The sequence below is a fragment of the Channa argus genome, chromosome 2 (genome assembly GCF_033026475.1).
Source record: "Channa argus isolate prfri chromosome 2, Channa argus male v1.0, whole genome shotgun sequence".
Taxonomy (NCBI): Eukaryota; Metazoa; Chordata; class Actinopteri; order Anabantiformes; family Channidae; genus Channa; species Channa argus.
The window spans coordinates 7,922,120-7,947,821 of NC_090198.1; the positions used below are offsets into that span (position 1 = coordinate 7,922,120).

General features: G+C 39.0%; 1 protein-coding gene across 2 annotated transcripts in view; it reads left to right on the top strand.

Annotated features, from left to right (window-relative positions):
* LOC137111561 (tyrosine-protein kinase CSK) overlaps positions 1-25,702 on the top strand; it is a 41,885-nt gene that overhangs the window by 11,905 nt on the left and 4,278 nt on the right. For both annotated transcript variants that reach the window (XM_067495102.1, XM_067495104.1), the window contains exons 2-10: positions 12,956-13,032; positions 16,706-16,819; positions 17,098-17,210; positions 19,807-20,026; positions 23,720-23,813; positions 24,392-24,457; positions 24,540-24,639; positions 24,904-24,994; positions 25,174-25,247. In XM_067495102.1, the coding sequence (XP_067351203.1) occupies positions 13,018-13,032; positions 16,706-16,819; positions 17,098-17,210; positions 19,807-20,026; positions 23,720-23,813; positions 24,392-24,457; positions 24,540-24,639; positions 24,904-24,994; positions 25,174-25,247 (887 nt within the window). In that variant the 5' untranslated portion in view covers positions 12,956-13,017. The remainder of the gene's footprint in view (positions 1-12,955; positions 13,033-16,705; positions 16,820-17,097; positions 17,211-19,806; positions 20,027-23,719; positions 23,814-24,391; positions 24,458-24,539; positions 24,640-24,903; positions 24,995-25,173; positions 25,248-25,702) is intronic.

Below are 25,702 nucleotides of genomic sequence, written 5' to 3' on the forward strand. Positions count from 1 at the left end.
AGTACCTAGGGTTTGACTCCCAACATCAACTGCAAAACATCCCCACCTGCTCTGAAGCCAAAAAAGTGTATAGACATCAGAGGACAGCTCTCAAGTCCTGTGGTTATCCTAAGTGGGCCTTAAACAAGATGGTGTCCAGATTCAACAGAAGGATGACGGACAGAGCAGAGACTCTGAGTCAAAGGAAAAATCTGGTATTCCTTACATTGCTGGAGTGTCAGAGAAGCTCAAAAGGATCTTCAGAAAACATCACATACCTGTTCACTTAAAACCCACCAACACACTGAGACAAAGACGTGTCCACCCGAAGGACCAAACACCTAAACAGATGAAGCCAAAAAGCTTCCACACAAGAGGATGGCCCAGCACAGGAGAAGTAATACTTCAGCAACAGAATCAGCAGTGTACCTACACCTGAAGGACCTTGATTTGAGGATGACAATGTTCACATTTTGGAAAGACGGCAGATGTTATAAGAGAAAAGCATTTGAAGCCATTTATGTTAACATGCTGAATCCTTCTCTCAACAGAGGAGGAGGCCCCAGGCACAACCTGTCCCCCATTTTTATGCTGCCCTTTTATCTATCCCCAAGAAGCTTGAGACACTTCACACATCCACCAAGAGGGCCACACCTAACAACACCCATTTTACGGGTTTTGGGGTTAGGGTCGTATTCATCCCATCTTGATGACTCCACCCTGTTCCCACCTCCCAGTGAATGCGACTATTCAGGCTATTCAGCAGAACCCTTAATTGATGCCAATGTCAGTTGTAAATATTAAACATTTAAAATGATGTTTTAAACATTTAAAATGATGTTATATGTTAATATGAAAATTACTATTAGCACTGTTACCTTTTACTTTTTTCATTGTTCTGAGGCATTATATGCTTGTTGCTGCATTAGGGCGTCATCCTGCCTAACATGGTATTATCAGGTAATTCAGCATAACAAGAATTTCCAATTACAATGTCCACACTGTAGTAGCCCAGTAAAATGAAACTTTGCATAGATGACTTAAATAATATATTTAGATGTAGTTGATATTAAGGGTTATTTACAGTGGAACCTAGTGGCAAAATGAAACTTACTAGTAAAACAGAAGGAGTCATGGCTTTTACCATCTTTTACTGCTCCCCCCTGTAACTATCAGTCATATTCATGATATTCTTTTCTGCATATGATTTGTTGCAGCACTCATTAGCTTTAATAAATCAGTGACACATTAGAAAGACATATGGATATTAACTGGTATGTTATAGACAGTTATCTAAATATTCTGTTTACTGCTGGGTTCACTGCAAATACTGTTTTCAAGTAGTTGACCTTGCCAGGAAAATCAATCTCCATCCCAACATGTAACTAATGTCCTGCACCTATTTAATCCCAGCAGTCCTTAGCCAGGGTGAAGTTTCTTTGCTTAGTCCAGGTTGTGATACAGCTGATAGTGATATACCTTGAAAATTGGTTAGCTAAGGCAGTAAGCCACAAAGATGTCAGTATTTGGCCTGATGCATTTTTGTGATAAATGCAGATAGCAACTTGAACAATAGCCACATTTGTGTCACTGCTCTTTTCCTGCAATAGGTAATGTCATTGAATCACCCCCTGCCTTTAACATTTAGTGTGCTTATTCAGTTCTCGGGGTCCTAGACTGTGTTTCGGTCTGTTGAGGAAATGGGATTGCTGCCGTTGAGTGTTTGTTGTGATTATAGTTGGTGCTGGGATTGCTCACCCACTGACTTTCCTGTGCTTCCCAAACTCACTCATTCATAATTATCTTATTTCACTTTCACTATCTCTTGTTCTGTTATCTTACCAATCCAACTTATGCACACACAGTCACACTTATTCAGGCATATTATCACTATTATCAAGTCATTATCTTTCTCTCACACACACACACACACACACACATCTTGCTGATGTCCAGGCCTCTGAGTGGACCATCTTGTGGTCAGCATTTTAGGGGAAAAAAGCCACCCATCTCAAGTTTCTGCAAAGCTCCATCTTGAGTCATCTGGAAACATAAGAATGTACAAACCATTTAGGATATGCGGACCTCTCCCTGCATATTCTATATCGTGTTTAAACGTTAACCTCATTGTGGCAAGTGACAGGCAGAGTTTGGATAAATGTTAAGTTGTAGATTATTTTCTAACAGCTTCTCCCAAATAGGTTCCTGCTTTTAGCTTAACCAGGCAGCAAGAGGACTTAATGTTATTATTGGATTGAAAAGGCTCTTTTTATGGCCATTATGGTGTTATTAATGTAATAATTTACTGTTCATGTAATGCTACAATTCTAGAACAGCACTCAATATTGTACTTTTTGTCCAAAAATGTTCCCTGAACAGTGTCTTTGTAAATCCTTTTCTGCTACAAGAGGTGTTAAGAGGTATGTTGTGTGATAATGTAAAATGCTGTGAATGATAGGGATTTTTGCTCAACTGTCCGCAGCATGGGAAAAAGTGTTGAAATAACTAGATGATGATTAAAGAAATGTAATAACAATAATTCAGACATTTTCCTTTTAGCCTAAGTCATTTCTTATGCTAGTTTTATTCTCACTGTAATTTCACTGTGCTTTAATTGGTCATTTTGTCTCAAGAAAGCCTTCCTTAGTATTTATCTGTCATTTGCAAGGACCAGCCAAGGTATAAGAGTAGGCAGTGTTCACATTGGTGATTCACGTTACAGTGTTTTATTTATTACCTTTTGGAGTAAACCAAGGAAGTTTAATTGCAGGTGTGTATTGGTGCTACTCAGGGACCCAGTCCCTTACAACTGCCTTACAAACTGAGCTACAGCCACTCCGAGCTACAGCCCCTGGGCTTTGTCTCAATTATTGATCGGTAATTTGCACTTGTACTTGTTTATTGTCTTGGTTTTCCTTTTCTACTTTTCATGTGGAGAGCAGCTGAAACAAGGCAACACAATTTCCCTATGGGATCAATAAAGCTGTTTAAATCTTGAATATATCATGAAATATTGTTACTGGTTATTATTGAAAGTATACTGTGAAACACATCTAACATCACCCTGCTCAGCCCTGTTTAAATAGACTTTCCTTTGTCCCAGAGTGTGAGAGTGAGCAGGGTTATCACTGTACTGAGTGAGCGTGAGGCTATGTGGATTTGCTAAAAGAACCCTGAGGCCTGCTCTCCACAGGCAAGATTTGCAGTTGCTGTCTCTGCAAACATTGGTTCGGCATTAGCAGAAATTATCCTCTGTGATGCCTCTTGTGATCCTCACTGTCTACCTGGGCTTTCTCACCCACTCCATTACCATCATCTTATCACCCAATGTTCTCATATACAGCTGCATCCAGACTTTGGATGTGCAGCCCAAATGCAGTTTTTCGTCCCACACAACCGCCTCTGTAGAACACACACTCACACAATAAAATGCTCAAATACAGCTGAATGTTTTTGCTTTTGTCTACATGTTACTGTTTCAGCTGGTTTTGTTTTGTATTCCTACCTGACACCAGAGACTAGTTGGCAGGTTGTGTTGTTTGGCTTTGTGTGTGGGAAGAGGGATTGTTTTCTGCTTTGATCAAAAGGTAGTTTTAGGAGAATCTGCCTTGAGGTAAACCTTGCAACAGATATAAAGCTGGTGACAGGTTTCACAGTTGTTTGTGTGATTGTGCTTATATGTGATGCATTATCAAAGCGACACACTGCTCTGCTTTATAACTGTCAAACAGTTCTCCTTTTAGCTTATTAGGATAGAGTTCTTAACCTAGCCAGTGAAAAGACACTATTGACCTAGTTAACATTGTCTCTAGGGTAGTGCTATTGTGCCTAATACGTTAATAATTATTAACTGGTTATTTAGCTAGATATTAAAAAATGAGTGTTCACTGCATTTTTGGCAAATGCTGTTCTACCTTTTGTATTTTTACATCACTCAATTGATATGATCTGCAACAGCTAGAAATTGCCCCATACTGTTCACTTACCAGACCACTAGAACCAACAGATGACCGTATTAAAGACAGTATTCCTCTAAGAAACCACTGAGTCTTCATTACTTTCATCAGTCTCTTTACTTTCATGTCTCTTTGTTCCATCTCCGACCACTACTCCTCTATACTACTAAAGGTCTGTTCATGCACAAAATGAGAATTCATATCACATGTCTGGTGCATGTTTAGTTGTTGTGCTCACAGTGAAGACCATCATCAGAGACCTCAGATGGCATTACACAGACCCTTGTGAATGCAAAAAGGCATGTATTGGTCCTGAATTGTCCCCTTACTGTACACTTGCTTTCTTGATCCCTGTCCCACTCCATCTGTGAACAATTTGTTTCCTGCTCATTTTGTATTTTCTACATCTCCCCATATCTCTATGTCACCGTTTTGGGCTATCTCTAAGTGTCCTTCTCGCTTTCCTTACATTTTTAATTCATAAAAGCTTTCTTGGAACAAAGATGAACAAAAAACTGAAATGGTAGGATTACTTTGGACTTGAAAGGAGTCTTTTTAGAAGCTGTACTTATTGAGTCTGCATATAGTCAATTTTTCCATTTGGCACTTCTCATTCTTCAGGTAATCTCTAGCAAAAATCATTAGCAAAAATGGTATTAGGTAATGGTAATAACGTTTTTTTATTTGGGTTATGCCTCAACCGCTTTGTTTTCAGTTCCCCTTTCTCCCTATATGCCTCTCTCCCCTTTTTTATTCCACTGATTTTTCTCCATGGTGTCAGTGCTGCTGCCACTGAATGCTTCTTTTATTAAAGAGATTTGGAGCTCCAGTCAGCACTAATGCCACTGCCATATTGTGCCAGCACCCTACTGTGGCTGCTGCTAATGACATTCTTTGTGTCTCCATCCCCGTGCTTCGCCTCCACATCTCCTCCTTCTCCTCTGGTCTGAATGGGGGAGTTGTCATGTGTTGCCATCAAAGCATGAGTAGAGGCTATGAAAGCAGCAGCAGAAGCAGTGGTGGAAGCAAGCAGTTTCCCTCCTCTTCCTCCTCCCTCTCACCTCCTGGGATATGCTTGAAGGCACTTGAGTAGGTGTGTGTGTGTGTGTGTGTGTGTGTGTGTGCATGCACAGCATACATTCAGCCATGGTTGAAGAACGTGTATGCAAATGTACGTAAGTGGTAGAATATATTAGCAGGAAAAGGGCATTGTGTGTACTTTTGTAGTTGTGTGTTGTCAGCAAGAGACAACACTGACAAGGTTTGCAGAATGTGTGCGCATGTGCACTAGTTAGATAGATGTGTCAGAGGAACACTGAGCCTCCAAGAATCCCCAGCCCTCTGACTCTCACTCAACGAGCTCCTGACTCTTAACTGCCTCCATGTATTATTTTGCACTTAGACCAGACTATTCCCCAGTCACTCTGTCCTTCTCTTCCTTTCTGCAACACACACGTCTATACCTGAATCAGCATCTCTTGTAATAGCTAATGAATAAATGGAGTCAAGTCTTTGCAACTTCCCACACTTACACCGCTGTTACTGTACTTTTGAACATGATTCACCTTTTCTGTAATTGTTTAATCCTTGCCAGTACATGCTCAGCATTAACATGTGAGCTTGGTATCGTATCCTTTTACAAGGTTCTTAGGGCTCATGTTCTGCTAAACTTGGGCTAATGAAGCCTGCACTGGCTGGCCTGCTGTTTTGTAAGTATAAAAAATTTTAAGCCCAGTACTATTTTATCTTATCTGCATTTGGCAGAGGTCTTCAGTCAACAATAGATTTGGCCTCATGCCGAGTTGTCTGTGTATCCGTAATCTGATTAGAGAACGATATTGCTGGTTAACATATTCAATTTATTGTGTTCTAAGTGGAAAGTGGAGTTCATTCTGAAAAAACTGTGCAATTCCATTTTTTTTGTTTGAAACAACCCCTTGTTCATGTTTAACTGATCGCAATCTTTCAAAGAATTAAGAGAAATAAAAATATTCTGGGAAATGTACATTTGGCATTTTTGGAGCTTGAATCCTGATATAAGCAAAAAGAGTATATTTTGGGTCTCAGGTGCTTAAATTGTGATCCTACTTTGTCAGGTCTGTCTTTAGCAAGTCTCCCAAATTAATATAAATGCGATGGTAAATTGCTGGACTATCCAAGTAATAGCACTGACATTAAAGAAGAATCTGTAATTTCACATAACATACTTTTTTTTTTTAAAGTAGATATGGCATTCTTATTTTAAAAGCCAAAAACTCAGTGTATAGTCCTGGAAATGACACCCAGCATCATCCAAACATGAATGGGGAAATCCTGTAAGAAAAGCAGTACAAGCAGGCGCACCCCTAGCAGGCAGACTCTTTTATGTAGGGTCTCTAAAATGTATGCAATGATGAAAGGGACTGCAGGCTGCCTCCCCCTGCATGGATATCGAGGGGTTATAAATAGCTGGGCTGGATGAGCGTGTTTTCTGAGACTGGAACCACAGCACACAGAGCTGAAACAACAAGCCGTACTACTACCCTTCCTCTTGATTTCTTTCTTCAGTCCAGCAGCCTCCCAGAGGCGGGAGGGGATATTCTCTCTCTCTCTTTCTCTTTCTCTTTCTCTGTCTTTTCTTTCTTTCTCTTTCTGTCTTTCTTTCTCTCTTTCTTTCTTTCTTTCTTCCTCTCTTTCTTTCTTCCACTTCCTGCCTCCCTGCTTTTGTAATCTGTCAGTGTCGAGCCAGAGCCTGTCACTTCTTACGTCAGAGAGGCAGGAGGGCTGCCTGCCTGCTTGTCTGTCTGTCTGCCTTACTGACTGACTGTGGTGGGAGAGGTTTCTCTATCACGTTACACTATTTTTCTATTGACTCAGAATGAGTTAGAATATAGAGATAGTTGAATGTGGATTAAACATGCTCATGACTCTTTCATTTTTTTTTTCTATTGCCAAATTTAGAATTGATTTTCTCACTGGTAAATTGATTACTCTGGCACTGTTGGTATTCCTGGTCACATTCACTATATTAGTAATGACTGATTCAGAGGGTTAGTACAACTGCTGGTTATTTTGAAAAGTCTGTTGTTGTGTTGGTCAGCATTTTAAAGTTGTCTGCCTTTTGGGTTGGTACTAAAGCAGAGGAGAGCAGGTAGAGGTTTTTCTGTGGGACAGTAAAGTATCACAGCCAATAAAGATGGCTAAAATTTTTTCATGTGGCAGAGGCAGACACAAAGTTATAATTATTGAATAGGCCACAGTCTCTCCTAACTAAATTCACCGCATGACCTTCTATATTATTTACCATCTCTTGCAGCTCTTTCTGCTACTGCTCTACTTGGGATTTGAGTTTCACTGCCATGCATCTATTTAAACGAGACTGCTTTCTTCACTTCACCCTATGTATGCTTCCTGAAATAAAATGAGGGATTGGGCCAGGAGGTTCTCTCAGTTTAATAATGTCTTTCTAATCTTTATTGATTTGAAAGGTTTGTTTAAGGGAATGATTTGTGATTAATTCTATCTGCTGGCTAACCTTACTGGCACAGCACAAGTGCCCGGTGGACACACAAACACGCACCGCAGGCTGGACTGGCAGCAGATGATCTCTGGAAGCTGTGATGTAGCTAAATGCTATGGACGAAGCTTGAGCAGGCAGATTGCGAATGGAGAAGTGGGATTTTGTCAAGTTGCTTAATGTGCTTGTCAAGATTGTCACACTGCCAAAACATGTGTTTTCAGATATGGGCAGTGAACTCAAACTCGTTCTAGTGTAATTTTTGTTCCGCTTGATACAAAGACTAACACGATTCTCATTTTCCATAACTAATCTACCAGAGAAATCTGTCTGTCTGATGTAACATTATTTACGCCATTATAAGGGTTAGAGTTACCAGTGAGTGAGTGAGGCACACTGCATGCACAGCAAACAACCAGTCACTTAATCTGTTTTTTAGATGTCAGTTGTATGTCCTTATTTTGGCTACAGAAAGGCTGATGCTGGCCAAAAACAGCTACTTTGTTGACAGTACCTGGATTGAAACCAGTTGCATAGATTGTGTTAGGTTTTGTGGTTGTGTATGAACAGGCTAAACAGGTTGTTCATTGAACTTTTGTTATGGTGGACTGAACATGTCCATTAGCTAAAAAACATTTAGTCAATGTGCATCCCTACACTCTGGTCAGCTCTCAGCCCTCTGTCATCCCACCTCAATAGACAGGCATTCAGGGACAATGGAGAGCATACTGTAGGTTAGATGCTTTTAACTTTTATTAACAGATTAATCACTCGACACAGCACAGCAGTATATACTTTAACTTAAAAACTGATCAATTATCTTATAAAATTAGAATTCATGGCAGAGCTGCTATATTAGATTGCATTAGATTGTACAGGTGCGTGACATTTTATTACCTCTCAATTGTAGCCACATCTGTATTTGCATATTTCCCAATTAATTGTATCTTTAGATTGCAGCGTGTCACAGGGCCAACCCGAGACACGTTACATGAATGTGTTCATCCTTTGCCATTTTAAATGAGCCTTCTGTCAAGTACTTTGCATATGGGAAAAATGGAAAGCAGCCACAAGTCATTTGATGTTGACAGCTCCATGCTGTTTTTGTACTGTGCAGAGCCCCTGGCCCAATGAGCGTGCATGTTTTTTTTCCATTGTGATCTTTTACTATATATTTGCATACCCAGCAGGGCACATTTCCATATTTCTATTCTGTTTCTTTTTGATGCTAGTATCCTTTGCAATACAAACTTTTTCCTTACCCTCAGTCAGGGTTCAATTGTTATAGCTGTACTATACTTGTATTTCTGGCTTGAAAACCTACTATCAAGCTAGCACTTTGTTAAGCCAAGTGTCAGCTGGTCTTGGTGTCAGCCCAGCTGTATCCAAGCAGTCATATCAGACAAGGAAGGTAAATGGTCTGCACTTATATAGCATTTTTCTACCTATTTGTACTCAAAGCGCTTTCATTTACCCATTTGCACTCACAATCACACACTCACTCGTACACCGATGGGGGAGCTGCTATGCAGCTGGCCTACTCTCAGCGGGAGCAACTAAGTTGGGGATCAGTGTCTTGCTCAAGGAAACTTGAGCCGGGTATCGAACCAACAGCTTGCAATTAAGTAGCTTGCTCTACTCTCTGCGCCACAATCACCCCATCAAGACAATCAGACAGTTCTTTAGTAAAGCAGGTGTTCACCTGTCGTTGGCCTAACCTAATTTGGTTCTCAATTTATTATCATTCGGCCATAGGAAAAAAGTACAAAATGTTGGTAAGTTTGCAGGCTGGCTCATCCAAAAACCTGTACAGGCTTTTACCTCTGTCCCACTTTGTCAATTATTTCAAAAACAACATAAAGACTGATTTAAGTCATTTTGAGGGCAATGTTTTCACATTGCAGGGGGAAAAAAGTACAAATTTAGAGAGATTTAAGTATATGCATGCTCAAATAATCAATATAAAGCCAGTGTGTAAAAACAGTTGGTGCTGTATATAGTGCTCTCTACAGAGCATACAGAACATGCATGTGGCACTACTTGACTAACCGCACTAGGAATTTGATAGGAATATTGTTTACTGGTTAACATAATGCTGTCTTTTTGTTTAGTGTGTTGGAAGCTGTTGTTTATCGCTGACTCTGTAAATTCGCTCAGAGCTGTTGATGACATACTTCTTTAAACGGACATAACTAGGCTGAACTAAATTGTCTGCAAGTAGAAATAGACTTTTATAAGCTCTCACACAGTGCTAGTAACACTGTAATCTGTGGATGGTGTTGGGCCTACACCATGCCAGAAACTTTTTTTTACATAACTCAAGGCTCTGCGCAGTAGTTTTAGGAATAGACAACAGCAGATTCAGTTAAACAGTAACCCCCTATGGTGATCTCTGTTTAATCTTTTATTTATCCAGGAAAAACAATCAGCTAAATCTCTTGCACAACGTGGATGTCGAATACAAACCCACCGTAAACCAATGCATTGATTCTTGAGTGTCAGCTACTCCTGAATTGGAGTAAAAGTTAAATGTCAGACTGTAAAAATGAATAAATTGCAGTTTCATACCTAAGCCAAAATAAGAAGGGGAGGAGGCTTATTTCCATCAGCCAATACATCTTTGAGCTTTTCAAATGGCAAAGAGCTGGAGGACTGGTTAGCAAAATTATAACATGGTGATTAAAACTTTTTACTATGATAAGCATAGACATCCAGGATCAACCAACATAGATTTAAAATGAAAACACATTGGACACTGTTTGATTAATCATGTACACTTATACTTTTAGTTTTGTTTATTATTGTATTTACAACTGTAGCAGTAGAAGCACAGCACGGGGAAATATTAAGGTGACAAAATAAGAGCAGCACAAATACAAGCAACAAGATCCTATATGCAGTTTATCACTCTCATCTACATTCATCAAGGCATCTCCAGGGCAGCAGGCAATAGCAGCTGATGTAAAACACAAAGATAGTGTAAGTACAAAATATTTTGGGACACAAAAACGTGATGATGGAAATGACACACAAGACACAAACTGTAGTAATATTCCTGTCATCTGGCATATCGAAGGAAAAGGTTGTGCTCTACTCTGGGTAGTGCTACATCAAAGGTTGCATAGCATTGTCACCAGCAGCTAAGGGAGCAATTTCCACTTGTTTGTGGCACATCAGTTAGCCGAGGTGAAGTAGAATGCGATAGATAACCTTAATGTATAAATAGCCATAGAGTTAAACTTTTTTTAAAAATATTAAAGTTAAAATGCAAAGCTGTGTTGCTCCCTGATCTTGTTCTGAAATAACAGTAAATAAATTATTAGGCCGTGTTTAAATGGCACTATCCAAGGCAATCTAATTGATGCAAGCACACTCGCAGAGTGTCGCATTATGTTAATTCCCATGTTCACCCCTTGGAAGCATTGAGAGACATGCAAACTGTCGCTGTGGTGATAACTTTCCAAAGTTGTAAAAGCCTGTCTTCAAGCGACATATACTGCTGTGCTGTGTCGAAAGCCTTTTAACTGGACTTAGTTTTTTGTACTTCTTCTCCTGACCGCCTGTTGTAGTAGACCAAACACATAGCCCCTTGTTTGTTTTTGTGAGTCAGCACCATTGTCAGCCTGTACAAAGAGTAATGTTTCATCATATGCTGTAGTAGCATCCTTGTGGTGCACACATACCTCTCAGCATCAGACACACATGATATCACAGTGCATTCATTTTTTTATTAAGGTTTTTTAGAGGATATTCTAATGAGACTTCATGGTTGATCGCACTTTTTTACAGTGTGCTATAGAAATCAGAATTGAAGACCTCTTCTTGCTTGCAGCCTTTACTGAGTACCACTTGACTTACTTAAAGAGAGTGATGTTAGCAGTGTGATGCTCAAGCTCTTGAATAGCTCACTGGCATTTCTCAAGCCTGGAGAAAGAGATAAGAATAGCACTCACTTGTCTCTCCTCTATTGGTCAGCTAGTGTGGCGGTGGGTTGAGCCACCCTGCTCTGTTTCAGCAGCGCTATACTGTGAAGAGGCAAAGGGAAAGGAGTGGGTGCCTTCTGGGTGCACCACAGCAACCTGGCCTTATATGTATTTGTTTCTGTCACTTTGCATGCAAATTTTTTGCTGGTCTGCAATTAGGCATTTTCCTGTACGAACACAGGATATGGTCATGGAGTGAAGCTTGGACATATATGTTCATACAGAGCATGCAGGCATGGCTACCTTGATCTAGTTAACATAGTGCAAGTTAGACTGAGACTTCTGGTGGAAAAACTGGTTTACATTCAGTGGACAACATATTACTACCCATGAAAAATACATGCAAGGAGAGTAAAAAGTAAAGGACGAGGTAAGGAAAATATTTTTTAACTCTAGAAATTGAGCTGTAAGTTATTATCAAAGTATATGTAGAGCTTTGTTCATGCTGTGACCCATTCTGACCTGACTTCACCAAGAGTGGTTGTAGTAGTCAGTCTAAAGGGAGATGGAGATCAGACTACCCATGCTCACACTGGACTCTAAACTACAGCTCCTCCCTACCTCGTACAAAGCACTGGAAAATATGTGTTGGCTACTTCCTCCTCCTCCTCCTCCTCCTCCTCCTCACGCACCTCCCTCCCTATTTCAGCTTCCTGTTCTCTGGGCTGCTCGGAAGTGAGATGCTTTGAATGGAGAAAAACTACTATACAAATGTTTATTCACTGTTACACTTTTAAGCAGTTGAAATATTTAATATTCTGCTGCTGATTTATTGATGTGTCTGATAATAAAGGGCCACCGTAGAAATTAACAAAAAAAGTTAAGGGATGTGTGGCAGTTAAGATACCAAACAAAACAGACAGAGATATGGGTTAATGTTATCAGGCATGAAGCTACACAGACCACCACTCTATGCATTTTTGACACACTTTCAGCCACTGTCTATTTTAAGCGCCGCCCAACCACTGATGGAACCTGAGACTGAGATGTACTCACTCTCATCAGTTACAACTTGTCCTCATGTTCTTTCTCTCTCTTTCCTTTCTGTCACTATATCAAGGTCACCTTAAAAGTCTGACTAATTGGGTGCAGTAGCAAGATGCTCAACAGACTTGGCTAATTTCAGAGAGCTTCTACTCAATTGCAGTCGGATAATTGCATATTTTGGACCCAATCTCTATTGACCCAATCTGTCACTTTTCCACCTTTCAAAACCAACTTTCAGCTATCTGTCCATCATTTACCTATATGTTATTTGCAATCTATATTGTTATTCAAGGGACCTACGAACCTATAGAAATGAGGATGAAGCATATGCTTCAAATATAATAATTTGTACCACCAGCTCACAATTATAACAGTTAAGCCACATGCTTCTTTCAAGAGAGCCTCTGTTCTGTTCTCCATTATAGGAGTGTCTACACGTGAATAAATTATACTATTGATTGTGGTTAACATTGTAAGCTGTGGTCTTACAGTACAGCTCTGAAACTATTTCTCTCTCAAGTAGAGTGTATAAAAATTATTTTCTTTCCTTACAGCTCTGATGGTACTAGCTAAATAGTGGCCGCCACCTACCGGAGGACACCAGATTCCCTTCATCATGTCTGGGATGCATGTAAGTAAAACATACAAAGCATGTTTTTTTTGTTTTTTTTTTTGTTTTGTTTTTTGTTTTTTTTGTTTTTTTGTTGGGTTGTTGTTTTTTTATCCAGTATAGATTTTTACATGTGCAGGGGGCCTGGTGGTTCAATGGGTAGAGCACAAGGTTGGGATACAGACGGGTGTGGGATCGAATCCCACCCTACCAGGTGTGGGCTTGCACTGCCATCAAGGACAACCATGTCCACTCTCATTAGTTTATTTGTAGTGCATCACTATGCTCAATCCCAAGATGATAGAAAGTTAAAAGGTAAATTGTAATTATAAAACGATTACTTTCATTATTGATTAACCTTGTGTTTTCCAATAATTAGTGTAATTACATTTTTTGGCCCCCATCTTTCATTTTAAATAGGTGGTTGTGAAAACTTAGAACTCCTAATATAATCCATTCCAGTATGACTCCACCACCTAATATGACCTCATTAATAAACACAGTAAAATAATCACCTTCAAGTTTAGAAATTGAGAAATTGTAACCTTGTAAATGTAGAATTCATGGTAGAGCTGCTTTAGTCGATTGTACAGGTATACCTAATCAATGTTGTAATATTCTTCACACACAATAGACCCCTTGCAAGACAATGAGGTGATAAAATAAACTTTCTATCTGCAGCTCCTTCTTGCTGTCCATAAAGATTATAGTAAAAAGGAACAAATGTTGAAAATAAAAATATCTTTCAATTAAGATTCGATAGTTGAAAGTCAAAGTCACATGCTGCATGTATATTGGCTCGCTGATACTGACGATATTTACTTATTGGTCTAGAAATTTGGTTTTGAATTACAAGGCATTTTCCGATGTTTGGTACTGTCAGAACAATTTGGTCAGTGCCATAAAAGTAGTTAAGTTCTGTACCCAACCGTAATCATGGTGCTCAGCTCAGGTTGGTAGTTTCACATTACCAGACTACCTCAATGGTTTCACTAATGCTTCTTTCTCTCCTACTGTGCCTTCCCATCTCTATATCGATTGAGGTTGTTTTCATCTGTCACAGCCCAGCAGTTGACTTCAGTCAGTTGAAAATCTTCAAAAACATCACCTTCTTAGGGATGTAGAAAGACTAAGGAAAGCATTCAACAGAACACGTTTAATCTTTTACATTCTTATCTAGTAAGAGAAGTAAGCGTTTGCTTGCATGACTTATTTATTATTTGTATTATTTGTATTTATTCAAGCAGTAGATTTATTCTTCTTGTCTTTTTTTTTTTTTGTCGTTCTTTTTGTACGGGAAAATCTAAGTTGCAGGTAACAAGTAATAATAAAAAATAACACATTTCAGATGTTTGAGCCTCAGGACTCTGTAAAAAAACGGAGTGAATATTCAGTATGGTCCTGGCTTTTAATTGACGGCAGCATGTTGCTAAAGTTAAACAGTGTCTTTCTGCACGGGTGTGATAAGGTCAGGGGCCTTCTTGACCCCAAATATTTTATGGAGGTTGACTCTGACTCATTGACTCAACCGCAACCATAAGTTCTAATTTAATGGCCATTGTGCATCCATACAAACTGACCTGTATGTCAGTCCATACACATGTACATCCTTGATGGGACCTCAGATGTATTTTACAAATGGGGTTTTTCTTTCCTAGTTGCTTTGCGTGTTGCATAGGGCTACATTCTAAATTACTAAACATCTTCAAGGAAATTTGTTCAGTATTATATTTCATCCAGCAAAATCTGTTTCCCTAAATAAAGTAAAGGTCTCTAGTTCAAGCGACTATATGGAAATTGTTAACATCTAATTCTAAAACTCTGACACACTCTTTAGCAGTGGTTCAAACTTACTTTGGGGTATTCACTCAGAATGCATCAGACACATTTAGCTGGTATTGTGTATCATCAGGAGTAAAGCCCTTTGTACAAGGACCTTGACTCACTCACTCATACTTGCTGCTTTGAACTCTGGCTCACTCTGTTCTGGTGTGTTGTTGGTCACAGTGCTGAATCTGCTTGAAAAACGTGAACTGAAGAGACCAAATGTCCTCATCCTTTTTGTCATTTGCAGTTATATTTTAGGCAAGTAGTTGCCACTTAGTGCATTTTTCTGGCGATTAGTCCTCTGCTCAGTTAAACAACAATAATCTTAACGGGTAAGGTGGCCCAGGTTAGCCATAGCTGGCTAAACCACAGATGTCGTTTTTCATTGTAATTAATTGACATGTTGGTAATTGACATTGTTCATAAACCTATACTAGAGACTAGCTTGGCAAGTCTTAGTAGGTCCCTTAAATTCTGCCCCTGGTGTAATTTATGTAAAATGCATTTAGTTGTAACTTATAGATGGGTTTCTGAGTGATGTCATCAGCAATCTGCACATGCACTTCAGCGGTTGAACCAAAAAGATCAACAGGAAGAGTTGTTTTGTGTTTAGAAGGCACAAATCATATACGTAAGGTATCAGGTGTGAAGCTCTGTCTGTTTACTGCCGTCGTCTCTGTTATGAGTTTTTGCATTTTGGTAGCCCGTGCTACATGTTGCACTAAGAGAAGGATATTTTATATATGATGATTTACAAATTGGTTATAAAAAACAAAACAAGGCAGTAGATCTCTGAATGTTTGCAGCAATAAACAGCATGAAATTTCCAGACACATGCAGGTCATTGTACTCACCTGCGGTGGCAAGTTTGTGCACAGACTCATCTAACATTAGTGACACTGTCTCCCTTTGCTCAAATGTTTATTAAAGGGGGTGTAAAAATATCTGCTACATGTGTGTCACACACTAACTGGCCTTTAAATTTCCCAGGTTTCCATCAATGTTTCTTTCATCATACTATTGTGGAAACATGTTTTCTAGACCCTTGATGCACATCTATCAAAATGTTTGTAAAACCTGTCAATAAGCTATGGATTTTAAATAACCAGTTTTTAGGAAAATATTCTCATATACAAAGTGAAAAAACATTTGTTTCTGCATTTTTATGTAACATGATTTATTGATAGTGATTTTTCTTTGTATTAAAAAAGAAAGAAGACTTATTGTGTGGTATGCCAGACAACCTGAAAACTTTAAACCAACTTACGTAGTTCTGTAGTTATTCATATTTGTCTTTGTAGAGAATCACATTTTCTCATGTTTTTTTTTTTTTCAAAGAATCGTATAACCAGAAGAATCATGTGTTGTGTTAATCAAGGACTTTGATGTGGGCGGGGTTAGCGTGCACAACTTCAGAGATAATTTATAGCCTGGAATCAATCTCACAACTTTGCTTCCCCTCACTTTTAATTTTCAAGATTTGATTGTGGTGTGTGCGTGCATTCCTGTGCATGCGTGTGTGAACTTCTTTTGAATATACATTTAGACCTTTTTTTGAGTATCTTTTATAACAGTAACGTCTTTTGCAGTTTTATTGGGTTTATGTAGCGGACTATACAGGACAAACAGTCATAAAATAAATAGTCATCTCCTTGAATACTGGAGAAAACATGCAAATTTCAGAACGCTCTGTTTCCAGAGAAACATGTCATACATGGAACCTGCTGTCCTTTCAATGTCCCCTCTCATTCCCTTATTATCTCTAATTTATTTATTTTTTTAGCCGAGTATTTTAACTAGTGCCTGCACCAATATCAGCTGCATTACTGTGAATAATTTCAAGTCCTCTCTGTCTTGCATGATGTAGGCACCATGGTCTACTGGCACTGAGTGTGTAGCCAAGTACAACTTCCAGACTGCCAATGAACAGGATCTGCCCTTTTGTAAAGGAGATGTACTGACTATCATCGGAGTCACCAGGGTAAGAAGGCAGTTCCCTGAACATATACTTGTAAATTATCCAAATTTTACTAAAAAGCCCTCAAAGCCGTTGTCCCTGACAAGTTATTATTGTTTGAGGAATTGAAGGACAGCTTCTTCTGGTTTGAAATTTTTTGTAAAATCATAGCAGTCTGATTTAAATTTTACATTACATTTGTTAATAAAACATAATGCATTTCATTGTTGTAAGCATGACCTTAGTTTGACAAATTATCTTATTTCTCTTTTTATATATAATTTTTTTTTTTTTTTTTTCAGGATCCCAACTGGTACAGAGCAAGGAACACAGTGGGCAGGGAGGGTACCATCCCAGCTAATTATGTCCAGAAAAGAGAAGGAGTCAAGTCAGGAGGGAAACTCAGTCTTATGCCGTAAGTACCGTAATCATAAAAGAGGAGAAACCCAACGTGACGCTGAACACACACTAACGCTCAAAATTGTATGAACTACTTTCATACATTCTGTGATAACTTTTAACTGTTGTCTTGCTGCTTAGCGGAAGTCTTTGCACAATAAAGGGACTTTGTCCATGGAGCCATTAGCAATAAGTATGGGCGTCTCTTCCCACTTGCTTACAGAGATCACAGTACTTTGTTGTATGACATTGTCACATCATCTTAGCATGTTTTTGGTCTCTCCTAATCAACCCCCACCACTTAAGCAGCCTGTCCACACCGTGTTTAACATGGTCAGTGGGTCATCTGGCTCCAGAACATAGTTGGGTGTGCTGTTAAGATACAAATACTTCAGCGCCGTCTACACCTTCAATTTCCTTTATCTATTGTTGACTCTTCTGACATTTAATGATAATGGGACTGTTTATCTTGATCTGGTATATTTAAAAAAATAAGTTAGTTTTTTTTAATATATATGTATATATGTGTGTGTGTATATGTATGTGTGTATATATATATGTGTGTGTGTGTATATATATATATATATATATATATATATATATATATATATATATATATATATATATATATATATATATATATATATATATATATATATATATATATATATATATATATATATATATATATAATATAATATAAAAAAGTGAACTGGTATCTTCCAGCTACTGATTAACTGAACACTCCTGGTCTGGGTAATCAGCAGTGGGTAGTGCAGGGTTAGTTGGAAAACAAGCATAGTTGGTGTCCTTGAGGACCTGGATTGTGAACTCTTGCTTTAACCAATGAGAAGTGGTTTCTCTGGAACCATTGGCTGCAACCAACATTGAATGGATTTACTGAATTTTTATGAATCACTAACAGATGTCTAAGAGAAGACCTCTCCCTCTCTTTTGGGTTGCATTAGAGTTCAGCTGTGGTCTTCTGTCCCCATGCTCAACCTCACAGATTGATACTTGGTGGAGACAGTCCTGGCCTCCTTCACTTAACATCCAACACCCTGCTCTCTGTGCTGCCCCCATGTGGCAGCCATGCTCCATATTACAGCAGCACCATGAACAATGTTTGGGTGTTTAACCTTGCTGTTCTACTGCCTTCCTGTTGTCCACACCAAGTTGTTTACCACATTTCTTTTTTTCAGCATGATGTAATTTAGAAAAACTGCAGTTAATTGCTGCAGACAGAACAACTAATGTGTGGACTATGAGTCTCTCTGGGTCATTCATGCTTGGCGGCCTGCTCTTGGATTAGTGGGAATTAAGGAGTTGCTGTCTATTGGTGAAGCTGCCTGCCCTGATCTAATCAACTCAAACCATATTAAGCTGCTTTGCCACAAGGGCCTCTGCTGTCTGCGGAGGCTGAGTACGGAGGGGAGGAAGGAGTGAGCAAGGCAACCATGGGAAAATGGGCTAAATAATTATAGCTGTTGATTACCACCAGTTCACAATCTAAGACTGATAAAGAGACTGTGGGCTGCAACTGTTTGAAACTAAAACAACCTCTCACACAAGGAATGACATAAGTTGTATTGGGTTAAGGATAAGGATGGTATTATGTTTGACCTCAGGACCAAGTCAAAATTTCCAAGAAAACTTGTCATACTCATATTCAAGATCACAGATAACAGTTGTTTAGCTGTTTTATCAAGAAACCTGTTGACAGAGATAGAGATTTGTTTTGGTATAGAAGAGCTTTGTAAAGACGATGTAGTGTATAATCCATCCACAGTCTAAACATGTGTCCACCAGGCCATATGGTGAGACTAAGGCAGAGTCCTATTGTTGGCTACTAAATCAGGAAGCAAGCGATTTATTTATTCTTTAAAAATCAGCACAATTCTGACTGGCTTCTTAGCAAAAGCCTGGAGATTCTCCTTCCTTTTACTCCAATGTGTTAAATAATCAGCTCATCTCTTGGTCTGTATGAGTCAGAAGTGGGTGAGGTGGTCCTGTCCTGTCCTACCCACCATCTGAGTATTGAGTGAGCCGTTTTTACATTTTCCTGTTATTGCAGTGCTGGCGGTTTCCTCTTCTTCCCCTAGGTTTTCTGTGTGTGTGCGTGTGCTGGTAAGGACCGTATTTCCTGTTGTTTGGGTTCAGGTACTTTCTCAGTGACTTTGCAAGACGACACGGCCCCTGTCCCAGCACCTCTTGAACTGAACCAACTGGAAGGGTTCCTGCTAGCTTCTCATCATCGCCCCACTGTCTTTTTTCACTTCTCTTTTCAGAAAATGCCTGTGGGCTGTGATACATAGAAGTGGATGTTCCTTTGTGGTTGAAGTTGCAAATGAGTGTAGTGAACATAGCAAGTCTGTGATTTGGTTTAGGAACTGTTGAATAATCTTGGCCTCCTATCCACACAGAAATCATCCTTTTCTTTATGTTGTCAACAAGAGCTAACACAACTGGTATTGCAGTATATGGATGAGACTGGTCTGTTAAATCAACCTCCACTACTTCCCCACTATCTTGTATGGGACACACACATTGTCTGTGTGTGTAGGTTTGGTTTTTAATGTCCTCACCAGTTTTTCTGTTTTCCCTCTCTGTAGCTGGTTTCACGGGAAGATCACTCGGGAGCAGGCTGAGCGGCTGCTTTACCCTCCAGAGACAGGTCTGTTCCTGGTAAGGGAGAGCACCAACTATCCCGGTGATTATACCCTTTGTGTCAGCTGCGATGGCAAGGTGGAGCACTACCGCATCATCTACCACAACGGCAAGCTCACCATAGACGAGGAGGAGTACTTTGAGAACCTCATGCAGCTGGTGGAGGTGGGAGACAGTAAATACATAGCTGTCATTTAAGCTCCTATTTTTTCTCTACATAATACCCTTGATACCCATAATACCCTCAGCTTTCAATGTAGTGGTTGTAAAGGATAATTTGCCATCATCAGTGTGAATTGGTTGGTGTGTCTCAAAACTTAATAACAGTAGGAACAATCAGAAGCACGTAGTGTTCAGCTGAACACAGAGAGAGCCTGCAAAACAAGTCCTTTGTAAGAAAATGAAAGCTTTGACCACTCACATTCTGACCGTAAATGTGTGATTTTATGTTCGAGTAGACTCTTCCTCTTTCCTGAACGTCAGTTAGATGTACGGCAGCGTTGTCAAGCTGTTGCTGCTGCTGGCAGTCTACTTTGACTTAAACCAGCTGCTGTGCCAAAAAATATGGTTCATCCTGAAATGTTATTCCACATTAGACTTTCTTTTAGAATGTTATAGAGCTTCAACATGATAATAAAGAGACGGGTTGATTGGCAGAAAAACAATAAGAAATTCTATCAAAATGGCAAATATTCCTTTGGTACAGTTTTTCGATTTTAAAGACCTAATTTCTCTCTCTCTCTCTTTTTTTTTTTTTTTCTTTTTTACAATATGCAAAACTCTTTTTCCTAAACTGTTATACAAAAAAAACATGAATTTAGAAATTTTATAAAAAATGTATAGAAGCAAACTAATCAGAAGATGCACAGTAAATTATAAGTTATTAGTTGCAATATTGCATTTTTGTCTTATCCATCCATTACTTTACCTGCTTACTTCTTAGTGTTGACCAGTTGCTGGAGCCTTTCATGGCATTGGCTGGATCCCCAAGCTGTTAGAGGTCTGACAGCTCCTTTTACTGTTGTAACAAATTGGTTCATAGCATTGCAGCTAAGATGGATGCACCTGTAGACTGAGTAACCCAGGATTAACAATTTAACCGTGATTAAATTGCACTGCATTATTGTTACATAATACAAACACACATAAACATATCCAGTGTCCCCAAGGAGTTTCCTTAAAACTCAAACTAGAGAACACTTTGACAGTCTTCAAAGAGCTGTCTTATCCACTCCCTTTGTGCCTGTTATCTGCAAGCCAGTTTAGAGGAAGTGGGGAAGACAGGAGATGTAATAGCAGAGGGATGATGAGAACTAGGGGGGAGCTTTCATCCTCTAACAGAATCACTGGATTGGCAGATATCACACTTATAATTGTGCGTCATCCCTTTGCCTTGAGGGGCTGTGGAAGTTGATGACAAGAATGTGCCAGCTGGAATGAAGACAATCTACATCGCCAGTGGATTCTCTTTTTCTTTTTCTTTTTTTTAGCCACCCACAATCTCCTCCTTTCTTTCTCTTGTTCACACCCTCTAGCCTTGGTTCTGCCTTCACTTCCTTTGTCCACCTCCCTCCCTCCCTCCCTCCCTTTGTTTCTCTCTTTGCGTTCCCTCACAGATACCAGGTATGCTGCATTCCCTGCTCTTAGTTATTCATCTCTGTGTTTTACTCTGCCTCTCTTTCCCTTGTGTTTCTCTCTGTCTTTCTGTATCTCTCTACACTGTCTGCATTCCCCAGGGACTTCTGTCTCTGTATAATAGCCTGTGAGAGCATTCCTCACATTCTTGTGTGTTTTTCCGGCTTGCTGACTATTCCCCTGCTCTGCCTGCCCTGCTCTTAATGGCTTCTCACATCAGGCTTCACATACTTTAGACCTAAATACAGACACACAGACCATATACACAGTTAATACATTAATGTGTACTGACAGATCCAGGCCTCCCTCTACATCCACATTGATGTTGTGTATTTTGTTTACCAGTATCAATGCTTACATGTTAAGTATCATGGCTTCATATGAGATTAAAAGAGCGTAACCGCACATTGAATGCATTGTTAGCTACAATGCTCATTTATATGTTTTCCCAGTGATTACAACCTTTCTTCTTAAGTAAATATGGGAAGACTGTTATTTATCCAGTACCACAATTTACAAAAAATAATTTTTTATAGACTACAAGACTGTAACATTTGTAATGTGTTAACAAACAATACTAATTATACAATGTCCACAGTGCAGATTTAAAAACACATGTCAATAGTCATATAAGTGAATTGAGAGGAAAATGTAATGTGAGTATTTGTTGTTGTTGTACATGTGTGCCTTCATTTATCACCTTCACTGCCCATTCATGTATAAGCTGTCCTCTCTTACGTGATACTGCCCCCTGGTGGGCGTAAGGCTAACTTGTCTCGTCAATTACACCAATCTGGTTTTGTTGGTGAGGGAGCTTCCTCTTTTGCAGTTTATTAATGTATTAGTCAAGCAGAACTTTAATGCCACTTGTTACTTCCGCTGTCTCACCAGAAGCCACTGCTTTACACTCAATGTCAGTGTCAGCAAGTGATTTATTTCATTTTTTTCTTTGTTGTTTTTTAACCCAAATATTCTGAACTTATGCTTTTATATAACGTGATATGTTGTAATTTTAAAACTTTGATTTGCTCCATGTGTTGTTTTAAGGAACCAAAATGAAATCTATGTTCCTATCATTAGGGCACACAGGCGTACAGCAGGATACCTGCTGGTAGTGAAAAAACATAAAATGCACAAACTTACGTTTACCTAATAAAAGGACTTAGGTCTTAAATATAATCTTTTATAAATATTTTCCTGACCTGCAAGTTTTGTTTAGTCCTACACAAGATATTAATTTAAGAGTAGATATTTACATGTGGTTGCAAGACATTTTTACCTGGGGGGAGAAAAAAAAAGCTTTTCAATTCTGTTTGGATGACCCTATCTATTAATCTCTTATTTGTCACATCTCAGATGAGAATGTTATACTTTTACTGTAATCCCTAAAAATCACATGCACTAAAAATAAAATAATAATTGATAATTGTCTCTATCATATCTTGATACACCTTATGATGTTTAAATGGGTTGTATTCCCTTTATTAATAAATTCACTCAAAGGTCTTAAGTGTAACTCTGTCAAATTCAAAATGAAAATCTGGATTATTTGAGTGCTATTTACTATACAGGTGCATATGCCATAAAAAGGGGAGACCAAGTACTTAAACAGCTACAAAGCATGTCTCTCAAATCTATCTCATGAATTCTTATTTTTAACAGCTGCCAGTAAAGCAAAGTATGATGTTTATTTATTTCCAGCAACATTCTCCTTTGGTAGAGAGCTGCCTAGTACAAAATGGATATGCAGAGCTTGGTTAAGCAGTGTGTGTACTGCAGGAACTACTGTCCACTCAGGCTGCTGACCTGGACATCTTTTTAACATTCCAGCATTTCCCAGGGCTGAAATAAATCTCTTTCATTCACATGAACCAGACACTGAACTACATTAAAAAACTTGCCTATGCTTTTCAACTTTTGATACCAACTTTTGATTCCGCATATCAATTCAACTTGTGTAATTCCACCTCTTTTTATTTCATCTTTTACATGGAAGTGAGGCAGGGATCATGTTGTGGAAGACAACCATACTGTTTAATAGTGTGTTGATCAAAGTTGAGCCTATCATGTTGAATTTCTTTGGTTGAGTAAACTCATGGATATTTAATTTGTATTAAGTAATGTATTTTTTATTTTTATTTTTTTTTGTCACTTAACATACTTACTTCCTGTTCTGCTTAAAAAAGTTTAACTAATATATTTTATCTTTATCTCTGTCCCCAGCACTACACCAAAGATGCTGATGGGCTTTGCACCAGGCTAATTAAACCCAAGCTAATGGAGGGAACAGTGGCAGCACAAGACGAGTTCTCCAGGAGTAAGGGCACACTGAGCTTATTAACAACACTGGCTCCAGTGCAGACAGGGACTCTATTTTGCTTGTGTGTGTATATAGTGTCATGCTGACCTCACAAAAATCAAGATGTAAACACACACACAGTTTAGGGACAAAGCCTGCATCTCTTACACGGCTATGTTATCATCCCAGTCCTAATGGCTTTAATGAATGGAGGGTAATTAATCTTTGTGCCGAGGGATGAAAGCTGGGCTTCGCCAGCTCTCAAGGTCAAGGTCTTTCTCTGTCTTTCACTTCCTGTATGTATCTGACCTGGCTAATTCTTCTCTAGGTAACTGAAATAAGATAAATGCTGAAGTAAATCAAGACCTTTTATTCAAAATGAAGAATCCATCGCACATAGCTGCAATTAATTTGAAATTCATTACTAAACTGTCAAATTTGTTGAAGAGTAGGTTCACTAATGAGTTTAGTTTTTTACTTCCAAATTCAGGTATTGTTTTTCTATTTTTATAATACAGTGGTACAATAACAGACATCAACTGTCATAATCAACCAGATGTGAGCTCTGCCTAAGTGTCCTCTGTCCTCTCTGGCAGGCGGGTGGGCCCTGAACAGGAAGGAGCTAAAACTTCTCACAACCATTGGCAAAGGGGAGTTTGGAGGTGCGCTATCATTTCTTACATTAGAGCAGTAATAACAAAGACCAACGTTCTGTACTAAAACTTAACTCTGTTTCCTTGTCAGATGTGATGGTGGGAGACTACAGAGGGACCAAGGTGGCGGTCAAGTGTATTAAAAATGACGCCACAGCACAGGCCTTTATTGCTGAGGCTTCTGTCATGACGTAAGATTCACCAGCTCTTTCTTTGTCCTTCACACTACCTATGAAATATGATGTTTGGTGTGTGTATATATGCAGTACAGGCCCCTTGTCCCCATTCAAATGTGTGGTCATCCTCTCACCAGCTTATCTTCCCTTTGAATATTATTATTAATTGTATTTTTTTTTTAAGAAATTGTTCACTCTCTTATGTCTTTCACAGTACTGCAAAATGTTTTAGTGCATATTAAAACCTCCTTTTTGGCCTCTGTTTCTGTGTATGTGCAGGCAACTGAGACACAATAACCTGGTCCAGTTGCTAGGGGTAATTGTTGAGGAGAGGGGCAGTCTCTACATTGTTACAGAGTACATGGCCAAGGTTAGTAACATGAGGTTTTGTAGTTTCCTTTCTTGGAAAATGCCTTAAATAACTACATTATTTGCAAAATGGTATGACATTAAAATTGTTCAATAAAATGTTAAATTAATAATAACCAAAATACTTTGCTAATTACCCAAGATAAAACCGATATGTTCATTATTTGAACCATCTCACAGGGCAGTCTAGTGGACTACCTGCGCTCTAGAGGACGAACTGTGCTCGGAGGAGACTGCTTACTCAAGTTTTCGCTGTGAGTCCTCTTCATCACTGTTGAAGTACCTATTATATTTGTTCAAATGTCAGATGATTAATCAGCACAGCTCCAGGTCTTGAACTGAACTGCAGTTTTTTTTACTTTCCAGGATTTCAATTTGCTTTGAAAAGAACAGTGTCACGCACTTGACTGGCAACATAAAAGCCATTTGTTTTCACAAGCTACCTTAACACTGCATGTTTGCCTTGATAAATGGTGGCTTTATCTGTCAAGTGGTTTAAAGTCTTAAAAATAAATTATCACTTAGCGCAAACATTATACTACAGTACAGTACATGAACTCTAAATAGGTGTGAATGCGAGCATGAATGGTTGTCTGTCTATATGTCTCTCTTTGTTGGCCCGGAGACAGACTGGCGACGTGTCCAGGGTGTACCCTGCCTCACCCAAAGACAGCTGGGATAGGCTAAAGCCTCGTGACCCTGAACAGGA